The 13,395-nt window shown below is 50.7% G+C and overlaps 1 protein-coding gene and 1 long non-coding RNA gene across 2 annotated transcripts; both read right to left on the reverse strand.

The window, feature by feature from the left end:
* Positions 1-6,541: 6,541 nt before the first annotated feature.
* Positions 6,542-9,683, reverse strand: LOC146421940 (uncharacterized). The gene is made up of 2 exons (XR_014848431.1): positions 9,584-9,683; positions 6,542-6,726 (listed from the first exon to the last, which is right to left on the reverse strand). It is a non-coding gene; the product is annotated as an uncharacterized LOC146421940 (long non-coding RNA).
* A 2,399-nt stretch (positions 9,684-12,082) lies between these two features.
* LOC146421941 (olfactory receptor 14A16-like) lies at positions 12,083-13,055 on the reverse strand. The gene has a single exon (XM_085046905.1). The coding sequence runs from the start codon at positions 13,035-13,037 to the stop codon at positions 12,105-12,107; it is 933 nt and encodes a 310-aa protein (XP_084903031.1). The 5' UTR covers positions 13,038-13,055; the 3' UTR covers positions 12,083-12,104.
* Positions 13,056-13,395: the final 340 nt, after the last annotated feature.

The raw sequence follows: 13,395 nt of genomic DNA on the forward strand, positions 1-13,395 counted from the left end.
GCCATTTTGTAAAAATTAATGCATTTTTTTATCAGTTGAATGCCATTTGGTGCCACTTGGATGCCATTTGATGCCATTTTGATGCCATTTAGTGCCATTGAGTGCCACTTTGGTGCCATTTTTTGCCACTTCAATGCCACTTTGTCCCACTTTGGTGCCATTTAGTGTCACTTTAGTCCCATTTGGTGCCATTTTTTGTCACTTTCATGCAGTTTTTTGTCATTTCAATGCCATTTTTGTGCCATTTTGATGTCACCTGCTGTCTCCTCACTGACCTGCAGCAATCCGTTCTGCAGTCATTGTCACCTGTGCTGGTCGGTGATGTCACTGTGTGCCCAGGGGCTGCTTGGTGTCATTTAGTGCCATTTGGTGTCACTCAGGTGCCATTTGGTGTCACTTTGGTCCCATTTAGTGCCATTTAGCTTCACTTTGACACCATTTAGTGTCATTTGATGTGACTTTGGTGCCATTTAGTGTCACTTTGGCTCCATCTGGTGCCATCTAGTGTCACTTTAATGCCATTTAGAGCCATTTGGTGCCATTTAGTGCCACTTAATGTCACTTTGTGCCACTTTAGTGCCATTTAATGTCACTTTAGTGCAATTTTTTGCTATTTGTTGCAATTTAGTGCCACTTTGGTGCCATTTAGTGTCACTGTGGTGTCATTTAGTGCCATTTAGTGCCATTTGCTGCCATTTGGTGTCACTTCGATGCATTTGGATGCCATTTGGTGCCATTTTTTATCACTTTAATGCCATTTTCTCCCACTTTGGTGCCATTTTGATGCCACCTGATGCTACCATGATGCCACCCTGATGTCACCCTGTCCCCTCTCAGTGACCTGCAGCAATCCATTCCACTGCGATTGTCACCTGCGCTGATAGCTGATGACATCGCTCTGATGATGTCATTGACGTCATTGATGACCCTGATGACGTCACTCTGATGACGTCACTCTGTCCCCCCAGTGCCCTGCCTGTCAATCTGTTCACTGCCATTGTCACCTGCTGTTGGGGAAGATGAAACAGGAAAGCCTTATAAATATGATTACCTGGCAAAAGATGCTGAGAATATGGAGACTGAGATGAAGACAAGCTCTGAGTTCCTGAACAGCTAGAAAACAATGGTATGGCTGACTGGAGGTAATCCCCTTCTTGGTGAAACAATCCCCTCTGCCTGCAGACAGCTCCAAGGGTCAGAGCAGACCCTGCCTGATGGCAGAGGGGCCAAAAAGCAGTTTTTAGGGTTTAAAATATAACCCCATATGGTAATGTGATGATTCTTATAGGTTGTATGTAAATGTTGTAGGGTTTGTAGCTTGTCCTAGATTGGTTAATGAGAATTAGAATATTCAACACAGAGGATGATTTATTGTATTGTAAACAGCAGCTCGCTCTCTTGGCATCTCTCTCTCTCTCTCTCACTGCTCTGAGCTGCTCTGGGCTGTGTCTGGCAGCCCCTGGCAGCTCTCCTACACCCACACTTTCACAACAAACCCCATGCTCTCAGACCTGACTGCAGAGATCTCTCCTCTCTGTCCCGACCATCCGAAATCGACAAACAGACCCTCTAATCCTTCAGGCAATAAATCCTACAGACCTACAAAATCCTACATATTTACACTTCAACTATCCTTATTTCTTTGATCTTTTGCCTCTTCCACCAGCACGGCGCCCGTCCAGGGCTGAAGGCTGATAACAGTTCTGGCCTTGTGGATTCCCTTAATCTTATCAAGATAAAAGGTGCAAAAGGAATCCTTTTGAAATTGAGCACAAGAAATCACTAATAGTATTAATGACTTATGAGAAGTAATTTGTATAACCACTCCTATCCTGGGGAATGTAATGAATATTCATTAATTTTACCTATAACACTGTGCCTTTGGAGCTACTGAGGTGTGTGTTTGGCGGAGAGAATTCCCCACACACCTGGTGCACTGAATAAAGCAAATACCCACTGCTCTGACTTGGTCTCTGAAGTGTCTCTGGGCTCGATTGGGGCAAATCAGTATCAACAATTTCCAATTGATATTGATCCAGAGCACCTCCTAATGCAGTCTGAATAGATATGAACATCAAGACCCTTCATGGCTGACAATCAATCAGACTCTGTCCCTAACCCCCTCCCCACCACTTCCCTCATCCAAGCCCTGGGACTCAGAGCAGCCTTGTGCAAATCTCAGCTTCCTCCACTCCAGGCTGCACCTGCAGCTTTCAGCTCCTTGGCACAAACTCCCAGCTGCTTTCCTTGGAGAAGGAGCTGCCTGAGACACAGAGGGATGTTCATTTATTGTCAGCAAACTGAACCAAAGGAAGGCACAGCTCCATTAAAAAAAAAACAAAAAAAACCAAAAAAAAAAAAACAACCCAACCAAAAAACCAAAAACCAACAAACAAACAAACAAACCCCAAATAAACCAAAACAAACAAAAAAAAGTCTGCAGGTGTGGAGAATTGGCTAATAGATAAGGGACATACAGACTTAAACAAGCTGTTTTTTAACACTTAGACAAGCTGTTTCTTAACAATAGCCGTACTCAACTAACTATTGCCTAGATGCCAACTCTGTGTCCAATCAGCAATTTAGGGCACAATGGCCTTGCTGCAACATAGGGATAAGACTACTGATAGGGATGTGGAAGAACCAATAAGAATATAGAAAAGTGGACAAAGTTAGTATGTATCCATACATAGGGCAAATAGCCAGACTTAGGGCGTTGAAGCAAATAACCAATAATAATATGCGGTTACAGAATATGCATTATCTAATTAACCACACTATAAGTATGTATGCTGAAACTCAACAAACTGAAGCTTGCTGTAAACTCATATTGGGTTGTCAAGCCTCCGTTTGTCTAGACATGCAGGATATTAAATCCACTTTCCACAGCAGACAGTCTCAGACCAATGGAAAACACATTCCGTGCCCAGCAGAGATCCCAAGATGCCCCCAAACCCTCCCCTCCCCTCCCCAGTTCTGCCCAAATTTGCTCTTTGCACACACGAGTCACACACTGAAGTCATGAGGTCCCTGCATGGCCAGAGGGAGGAAAAGAGAGAAAGTGGATGAAGAACTCTCTTGTGCAGAGCTACAGCTGCACTAATCCCAGTATTTTGGGGTCACAGGATCTTGATCCAACACCCTCTGCAGCATCTGTTCCCTGGAGGTCCTGGTTCTGGGCTTGGGGTTCTGTGCTTGTTCTCAACAGGGGCTCCTGGCTGTGAGCTCTGAATCCCAGCAATGGCTCAGGGTCCTTGCTTTGGGCACGAGGTCCTCCAGCACCCACCAGTGCCTGGGGGATGTGGATCCTCTTACCTGCCTCACCTGGAGCTGCTCGTGGCCATCCCACAGTGGGCACAGGGCACCCCAGGATGCCCAGATGGGGTCACCGTGTCCCCTGGGGGGGACATGCCCAGGGACAGAGCCAGGGAAGCAGCAGGAAACCAGAGCCCAGGGCAGGATGTGACTCACATGGGCACTGGGACATGAGGATGATATGAGCACATGTCAGGGGTCTTGGGGTGCCTCAGGTGTCCTGGCACAGCAGGAGATGGGAGAAACCCCCAAGCCTTGTGCCCTGCCCAGTCCTACAGGGATTTCATTTGGGACTGTGCGGCTGTGGGGCTGAGCCTGGCAGTGCTGGACATGCTGCCCATTGCCAAGGAGGAATGCCAGTGGCCTGGACAGATCTGCAGCCACAGCAAGTGAGCTGGGGACCGGGGGGACAGTGTGGCACCCATGGGACAGCCTGGCAGCTATTGGACATCTTGGCACCCGTGAGGACAGAGTGACACCCCTGGGGACAGCGCCTGACATCCTGGGGGATACCCACCAGCCACCTCTGCTTCCTGCACCCCAGTGGCTCTGGGGTGCTTGTGGTGCCTGTGGTGGGGGTCTCATGGTGTAGGGACATGGGTGACAGCGGTGTCACCCCGGCAGTGTTCCCTCAGAAGCACCAGCACTAGTGCAACTTCCCCAACATTGCCACCATCAGCACCGAGCAAACAGCAAGCCGGGAGAGCAGCCCAGTGGAGAACCAGTTTGTCACCCTCCTCAGGGCAGAGAGCCAGGTGCTGGTGAGCTGAGGGGGTTTGGGGACCCCGGGAGACTTGAAGGACATGGGACTGTCCCCACGCCTGGCACAGGAGGGTGAGTTCCCCAGGCTGTGGGATGCTTGTTCCTTCGTGGCTCTCCTCCATGGCCACTCCCGGCTGAGGGAGGATGCCCAGCACTCCTTCTGCAGGGAGGTGACCTCTCCCGGCTCCTGGGTGTCAGAGACTGAAATAGTTCATGCCTCAAACGTTGATATGAAGTTTTGCTCATTATAACAAAAACCGCATAAAGATGCTACAATCAAAGAAACCTCCCTGATGATACCTGACTGGAACTTTGGACTGAGTCAAACTGCTGAGATTAGATAAAGGGAAACCCTATTGTTCAGTCATCTCAGGCTGAGGGAAAGGAATGCATCCGCAAAGGCCAAACCCACCAGCTGCTCTGATAACCGTCCCTGGCTGAGTTTGGGGTGGGGGAGAGCACAGCTCACAGAAGCCAGGTTTACACAAACTGGCCCAGCTGTGGAACCCCCAGCCCCACTGGCTACATCCACGGGACTTTCACGTGAGAGGAGCTGAGGAGAAGTCACAATCCATCACAGACCCCCCAAATGCTAGGCCTTGCACCACAGGAGTGCAGGTGATGCAAGCAGAGTCTGCTGCTAGAGACTGTCCCCTCCCCTGGGGGGACATGCCTGGACATTGCCCCTGGCCTGAGTGTATATTAACCCATGGCATTCTGTGCTTTTGGGGGGACCATCACCAGCAAGAAGACCAGCTGGAGAGGATCAATGCAACATTGTTGGGAGCCACAGATGGTGATATTTTCTCTTTCTCTCTTTCTGTCCCCCCCACCTCTTTTCCTACTTCTCTTTTTCTCTCTTTTCTTCTCTCTCTCTCTCATATTTTCTATCAAATAAAACCCATACTATTGATTGGCATATGGTCTCGTTTGTACCTTAATTCGGGCAGAAGTATTTCTAAAGAACCTTAATAATTGGATCATAACACTGGGGGACATGTCAAACCAGTGCCACGGAGCCATCAGGGGGTGCTGGAACCCCTGAGCAGCCCCGAGCCGGAGGTGACAGGGGAAGGGAGGTGACAGAATCACCCCGGGAGGGGCAGGTCCCCATCCCACCCCCTGGGCACCGCAGGACCTGCGGGGCTTGGGGACACCATGGTGAGGGGTGGGCAAAGGGGGTGGGCAAAGGGGGTGACCATTGTGTCCCTGAGGGTGACCAGGGCCATCCCTGCCCTTGGCAGAGCCAAGTTCGCTGTGACCAAGCTGGAGGTGGCCAGGGGTGTCCCGAGACTGTCCCTGCTGTGCCACAGCCCCCAGGCCTTGGACAGTTCCCTGCTGAGTGTCTGTGGCCAGGTGAGACCCCCATGGCACCCCCGGGGGTTTGAGGGGCTGGGATCTCACAGGGCCTTGTTCCCATTAAGGAAACACAGCCCTGGCACCCATGGGGACAGTGCCATGGGACAGTACCATGGGACAGTGCCATGGGACAGTGCCATGGGGACAGGCACAGCCCCGGGGCTGCTGTGGGCACCCATGGGGCAGGAGGGGTTTGGGGGCTCCCGGGGGGTCCCTGCCCTGCTGAGCCCTGCAGTCACTCCACAGTTACACTCCAGCCAGGATTCCAAGCAGTGCCAGATCTGCCAGGACAAGGACAGACACTTGTGGCTCTCTGGGGTGGCATGGAGGTTCTGCAGCCTGTGGGAGCTGCTGAGCACCTCTGGGTACTGAGGGCTGCAGGCAGAGGGGCCCAAATGTGCCTGGAGGCCACCTGTCCATCCTGCCCCAAAGGTAACACTGGGGGACATTCCAGAGAGGGGCTGTGAGGTCACAGACCAGCTGTGATGTCCCAGAGAGGCTGTGTGATGTCCCAGAGGGGGCTGTGTCATAGCAGCACCACTGTGGCTGTGTCATAGAGCCACAGAGCAGCTGTGATGTCAGGAAGGGACTGTGTGACATCACAGAATGGGTTGTGTGAGGTCACAGAGGGGCCATGACATCACAGAGTGTGTTATCTGAGGTTGTCGAGCATCTACAACACCATAGAGGTGACTGTGACATCCCAGGGAAGACTGTGACATTGAGGTGGCTGTGTGGCATCACAGGGTGGCTTTATGACATCACAGAGCCACCCTGTGTGACATCACAGGGGGCTGTGTAGCGTCACTGGGGAGGTCACTCCACCCCAACCCACTCTCACAGTCCCTGCCAGAGAAGTCCCCCATGCTGCCCCTGCCAAGTGGGGTCCCCTGTCCCCCTGGGTCCCTTTTCCCCCCAGTGCTGCAGCCTTTCCCAGAGGATGTTCCACAAACAAACCCCCAGAGCCAAACACGGGGACAAGGGGGCTGTGTGACCAGGAAGGTGTCACGGTCCACTCATGAGCAGACGCGTGATGGTTCATACCAGCTACGATCTCAGAGTGCAAAAAGGAAAAGAAAACACAAAATGCAACAAGTCAAGGGAGTTAAATTTCAATCCAAGGGGGAACTTTATTAATTTGGCCTGTAAAGCAGCCTGAGATAGAGAGAGAAAGAGAGAAAATTGGGAAAAGATGGGGAGGAAAGGGAAGGAAAGGGGCTATAGCTACCACCACGGGTCCACAGACGTCCGGCGTCCCTGGCGTCCCGTCCAGTCGGCGTTCCTTGGCCTCTGCAAAGATCGATGTGATCTTTCGGTGGGGAAGATCTTCGGAGTTCAGCCACTCCAAAGCTGTCTTTTATGCTAGTCCATACACCTGGTCCCTCCTTGCCAGCCGCCTTTGCCCCCCCTTAATTCTTCTGGAGATTTGCCAAACTCCACTTGGCAGGGTCAAGGGAGGAGTGTCCGAGGCATGGTCGGCAGGTTTTTCACAATGGGTGTCAGGGCAACGGGTGCAAAGCCTTCGTCACATACCCGCATTGGCAGCACAAGGGCTTTGTTCTGTATCAACTCAGGCAGGTGCAAAGTCTTCGTTCTGTACCACCTTAGGCAGGCACGAAGCATTCGCTCCGCACCAGCCTTAGGCAAGTACACAGCATTCTCTGCATAAGTCCTGCACCTGTAATTTCTGATGAGAAATGTTGAGACAGAACTCGATTCTTGGATCGACCCTTACACCACCCGGCGGCTCAACATTTATCTTCAGGACCAGTTGTCTTCTTCGTGATGAGTCATCTTCTGGGTGAGTTCTCTTTCTTTATGATGAGGTATCTCCTGGATGAGTTGTCTTTGGGACCACATGGTGGTAACACCAAGGAAGGGGGAAGGGGAGAGAAGGGAAGGAAGGGAAACAAGACAGGAAAGATTTTTACATTACTTTTTGCCATGCAGCTTGCTCAATATGAATCAATGTGAAATCAGATTTCAGAATTTGGTGGGAAGCAACTGCAGCTGAGTAAGAGAAGTCACATCCCGTGATTTCAGTAAAATTACAAATATTTGTATGATTACTGGTATAAGCTATTACATTTTCTACTGTGATATTACTACAAACAGTTCATAAGCATACACAACCTTTGCCAATATAGATTATTACAGTTTTAGGGTTAACTTCAGGATGAAGTTCAAAATGGCAAACTTGTTGGTCAGTGTCTAAACAAAAATCTCGTGTTCTGATGGTGTTACTTTCAGAGATAATTCCTAGTTGTTCCCGCACCATGCAGCATTCCAGGTCTATTGTTTGCCATTTATCATTCACCTTTTGGGCCCATGCTCTATGCTCGAAAGGATAGGGTATAGTTCCATTGTGGTTCAAGCCTAATGTGAAAACAGGATAAATCAAAGATACTGAAGCATTGTGAATAGTTAATACATAAGCTGTAACAGTGTTATTAACATGATTATAGGTAAAATTTACCAACTTCCACCAAGATTGGAGGTTCTTTTCAAAATTGTTAGCCCTATCCCAAATTATTTTTTGGATTTCTGTAGGAAAAATGCCTTCTTAAAGGCTGTTGCATTTTTGTCAGGTCAAAAGTTGCAGTAGCCAATTTATTCAATAATACCTCGTAATCAATGCTATTTAGAACCCCCAATCTAGTTTCTAAAAACACCAGTCAGGTCTCTCAATATTCATCTCCAGGAAAAAGGGAGCAACCTTTCTGAGAGACCATTCTGGTTTAAATAATATTTGTTGTTGGCTAGTGTTTCCAATTACAAATAGTATTGAAGACCAGGTTCCACTTTTCTGCATCCCACTTGAATTTTTTCATCAATGATACACAGTAGGGTTGTAACCCACGCATTCTTATCCCAAACCCACTCATTTTTATCCCAGACCCACTTAGACGAACAGTAAACTATGTCATCATGCATTATGACTGCAGCCAAATTTGGAAGGTTATTTTTGGGATAATTCCTGAAAGAGCTAGGATATCCTACAAGAGCTTGAGACCAAGGCCATTCATTATTATTTTGGTTATGGGTAGGAGGTGTAATGCAGAAAAGTGTGAGCAACCTAATCAAAATTTTGTATACTATTTTCAGATTTAAGTCTTCAATTTTAATTCATATTTATTCTATAGAAATTCTTAAAGTCCCACGGGGTTCTCCTGCAAAAACAAAAATGGAAAACTTGCCCTTTTCAGGCAAAAAGGAGTTAAAATGATGGAACAATAAACCAGGCATTTATTGTTTGGTGTTGGGAAAAAGGAGGAGCCACCCAGCTGGCTGGGCAGGTTTGTCTTGGCTGATATCCAGACTCTCAGTTTCTTGGATAGAAAGGTTTTTTGAGGCTCCTTCAATTTGTGCATCAACTTCAATGAAAGCCAGCCTTGCTGCAAACAAACCTTTCTTCCAAGCAGTATAGCTTTTCCCAGTATCCTTAAAACTGCGGGAATAAAATCCCACAATAGCTGTGATTAACAAATCTCCTTTTTCTGTTTTAGTGAGCTGTTTAATATAGATCCATTCTCCATTTCCCTGCCCATGACTAGGAAATGGAGATCCTAGTCTCCCTGTTTTGGGGAAAAAAGTTTGCTTTGATGTCTTGTCTGCACCATCCACAAAAGGGGGCAGAAGCTGCGACAGGTGAACTTTCTTTCACAGAGGAAAAGGAATGTGGTTTTGGCACATGCCACTGGTTACCAGTTTGCTCAATTTATCTAAAGGTAAATCATCCAATAAATCTTTAGGAATTCCTTTTTTAAGTCCTAAAGTACTTAAAGGGCCACCAATCAAGTTGGACCGAAAGGGGTTTAGGTTGTGACTGTTCCTTGGCAGCATCTGCAGTTTTGCTGGGGCAGAGCAGTAGGTGTTCCTCTGCCTCTGTGTCAATGAATGTGATCTCACAGTGGGGAAGATCTTCGGAGTTCAGACACTCCAGAGCTGTCTTTTATGCTAGTCCATACACCTGGTCCCTCCTTGCCACCCTCCTTTGCTCCCCCTTAATTCCTGTGGAGATTTGCCAAACTCCACCTGGCAGGGCCAAGGGAGGAGTGTCTGAGGCATGGTCAGCTTTGGAGGCAGGTTTTTCACAACAGTGAATAATGGGTGTCAGGGCGACAGGAGCAAAGCCTTTGTCACACACCAGCTTTGGCAGCACAAGGCCTTTGTTCTGTACCAGCTCAGGCAGGGGCAAAGCACTCGTTCTGTACCAGCTTTGGGAGGTACAAAGCATTCTCTGTGTAAGTCCTGCAGCTGTGGTTTCTGATGGGAAATGTTGAGACAGAACTCGATTCTTTGATCTTACACTAGGTTAAGAATTGGCTGGACAGGCATAGGCAGACCCAGAGAGTGGTGGGGAATGGTGCCACATCCTGTGTACGTCCAGTGACCATAAGTGACCCCAGGGATCAGTGCTGGGCCCAGTTTTATTTCATATCTTTATTAATGATCTGGATGAAGGGATGGAGTCCACCATGAGCAAATTAGCAGATGACACCAAGCTGGGTGTGAGTGTGGATCTGCTGGAGGGCAGGAGGGCTCTGCAGAGGGACCTGGACAGGCTGGATCCAGGGGCCAAATCCAACAATGTCAGGTTTAACCAGACCAAGTGCCAGGTCCTGCACTTTGGCCACAACAACCCCTGCAGTGCTACAGGCTGGGGACAGAGTGGCTGGACAGTGGCCAGGCAGAAAGGGACCTGGGGGCACTGATGGACAGCAGGCTGGACATGAGCCAGCAGTGTGCCCAGGTGGCCAAGGAGGCCACTGGCAGCTGGCCTGGATCAGGAATGGTGTGGCCAGCAGGAGCAGGGCAGTGATTCTTCCCCTGTACTCGGCACTGGTGAGGCCTCACCTCCAGTGCTGTGTCCAGTTCTGGGCCCCCAGTTTAGGAAGGACATTGAGGGGCTGGAGTGTGTCCAGAGAAGGGCAACAAGGCTGGGGAAGGGTCTGGAACACAAGTGCTGTGAGGAGTGGCTGAGTTTGGAGCTGGGGTTGTTTATCCTGGAGAAGAGGAGGCTCAGGGCAGACAAGGTGCTGTTAGGTCAGTCTTGATTTCAAATGCTTTTCCAACCTTATTGATTCTGTGATTCTCTGAAAGCACTCTTGAAGCAGCTGCAGGATGAGCCCTGGGCCTCCTCTTCAGGAGGTCCAGCAGCCCATGGCCCTCAGCTTCTCCCCACAGGCCCCAAAGCCCATCCTGTCAGTCCTGCAGAGCCTCTCCAGCTCCTCCTCACTGCCCCACAACAGGGAGCCTCACAGCCACACACAGCAGTCCAGATGTGCCCCCTGGCCTGTGCTGCCTCTGGCAAGGGAACAGCACGAGGCACTGCAGGACCCTGCAGACAATTCATGAAGCACTTGTAGGATGATTCTGCTCACCAAGGGATGTTCCCATGGTGCCAAGTCAGGAACTGAAATGGGGAGTGGGGCCAGAGAGGAAAGGGCAAACAGGGATGGGCTGTTTGCAGGGGAGGGGACAGGGATGGGCAAGGGGAAGAAATGTGGAGCAGGAAAGAGAAAATAAAGCAAAGGTGAAGCGAAGAAAATGCTCAGGGCTGTTTGGGGGTGGCTGCCAGGCAGCCCTGGCTCTGAGCAACAACGTCTGCAGTGGGACAGGAAACTCACAGGTCATGTGGACACACTTTCTGGCTGACTTCAGAGGTGACAACAAAGCTGAGTGGTTTCCCTCCCATCCCCAGCCCTTGCTGGCCCCCAGGGCTGATGGTGTTTGTGCTCACTCAGGTTCATCTCCCCACACCAACAGCATGGGGTGCTCACGCCTGCTGTGTGCAATGCAAACAGGGCTCCTGAGCCAGTGCTGCCGTGTCTCTGCCTGGAAGGATCAAGCAGCTCTGGGAGCTGGGGGAGAGGCCAGGGCTGCCAAGGGGGGATGTTGTTGGCAGCTCCATGAGGACGCTCTGGGACGCTGCCCTGGGCTGTCCAGCGCAGTGGGGATGGATCAGCCCCTGCTCTGCTGCTCCTTCCCGGCTCCCCCAGGGACCTTGCAGAGCCCCAGCCATGCTGTTTGCCCCCAGCCTGCCCACGGCCACCCTGCAGCTGCTCACGGGGGTTTTCTCTGCTCAGCATTGGCCTGGGCGTGTTCTGGAGAGAGCCTGGGCAAGGAGCCTCGAGCCCCCAGGCCCTGCCCTGAGGCGTCAGCTGTGCCCCAGCAGTGCCCATGGCCTGTCCGTGCTGCAGCCCCGGCACTGCCACCCCCAGCACTGGCAGCGACCCCGAGAGCACTCAGGCCCTACAGCAACACGAGGGGCAGCAGGGCAGCGGGGCAGTGGCACGGGAGCAGCACTGGCAACACCAAGTGCTGCTGCTCCTTGGCAGAGCTGCTGTGCCACCCCTGATCTGCCCCAGCTCTGCACACAGACATTGCTGCTGCAGCTCCACAGAAGGCAACAAAGGGGGATCTCTGGTGGAAACTTGTCTGGGAGATCCTTTAGTTTGTTAAGAGCCATAAAGAGCACAGCTTCTCATTGACTCAGTATGTGGAGACCAAAAAAGTATATAGAAAAAAAATTAGAAATGGCACAACGACTTTTATTTGTGGATGTTAAAAAACTAAAACATAGGAAAAACCGCCCACAACCACACCAACAGAAACTATCAAAGATGACTCATATAATAAGTGATTTTCAGAAATTGGCAAACAGTTTAATGTCTCTGAAATTGTCCAGTCATCAGTCTCCACACTGCAGCCTTGAGCTCCTGGTTCCTCAGGCTGTAGATGAGAGGGTTCAGTACTGGAGGCACCACTGAGTACAGAACTGACAATGCCAGATCCAGGGATGGGGAGGAGATGGAGGGAGGCTTCAGGTAGGAAAAAAAGCCAGTGCTGGTAAACAGGGAGACCACAGCCAGGTGAGGGAGGCATGTGGAAAAGGCTTTGTGCCGTCCCTGCTCAGAGGGGATCCTCAGCACAGCCCTGAAGATCTGCACATAGGAAAAAACTATGAAAATGAAACATCCTAAAAATGGAAAACTGGAAGCCAGAAGTAACCCAAGTTCCCTGAGGTAGGATTGTGAGCAGGAGAACTTGAGGATCTGTGGGATTTCACAGTAGAACTGGCCCAGGGCATTGCCATGGCACAGGGGCAGGGAAAATGTATTGGCTGTGTGCAGCACAGCAGTGAGAAAGCCACAGGCCCAGGCAGCTGCTGCCATGTGGGCACAAGCTCTGCTGCCCAGGAGGGTCCCATAGTGCAGGGGTTTGCAGATGGACACATAGCGGTCATAGCTCATGACTGTGAGGGGGAAATACTCTGCTGACATCATGAAGAGAAAGAAAAAGACCTGTGCAGCACATCCTGAGTAGGAGACGTCCCTGGTGTCCCAGAGGGAATTGTGCATGGCTTTGGGGACAGTGGTGCAGATGGAGCCCAGGTCAGTGAGGGCCAGGTTGAGCAGGAAGAAGAACATGGGGGTGTGCAGGCGGTGGTTCCAGGCTATGGCGCTGATGATGAGGCTGTTGGCCAGGAGGGCAGCCAGGGAGATGCCCAGGAAGAGGCAGAAGTGCAGGAACTGCAGCTGCCGTGTGTCTGCGAATGGCAGGAGGAGGAAGTGGCTGATGGAGCTGCTGTTGGACATTTTCTGTCTCTGGCCATGGGGACCTGTTCATGGAGAAAAGACAGTGACAAGTCAGAGAAGACTATCCTGAGCAATGTCCAAGCCCTTGCTCCCAGCCCTGCCCCTCCCACTCTGTGTCACCCAATTTTCCTTTTCTCAGAGTTCTTCCTCCAGCCCCATGCCTGCAGCTCTGCTGGGATCTGGCCCTGTTGCTATGACAAGCAGTGGCTCTGCCCATGGACACCGAGGAGTCAGCTCTGCTCTGCAGCAGTGATCATGGGAATGGGGGACAGGGACCAGTCCTGGGTTGGACTTCATCAGATCAAACTGCCCCTAAGGCAGAGGAGCTTGGCAGCATCTCCTGTCCCAGGGCTAAGGA

The sequence above is a fragment of the Lichenostomus cassidix genome, unplaced genomic scaffold (genome assembly GCF_008360975.1).
Source record: "Lichenostomus cassidix isolate B80296 unplaced genomic scaffold, HeHo_3.0 HiC_scaffold_46, whole genome shotgun sequence".
NCBI classification, from domain to species: domain Eukaryota; kingdom Metazoa; phylum Chordata; class Aves; order Passeriformes; family Meliphagidae; genus Lichenostomus; species Lichenostomus cassidix.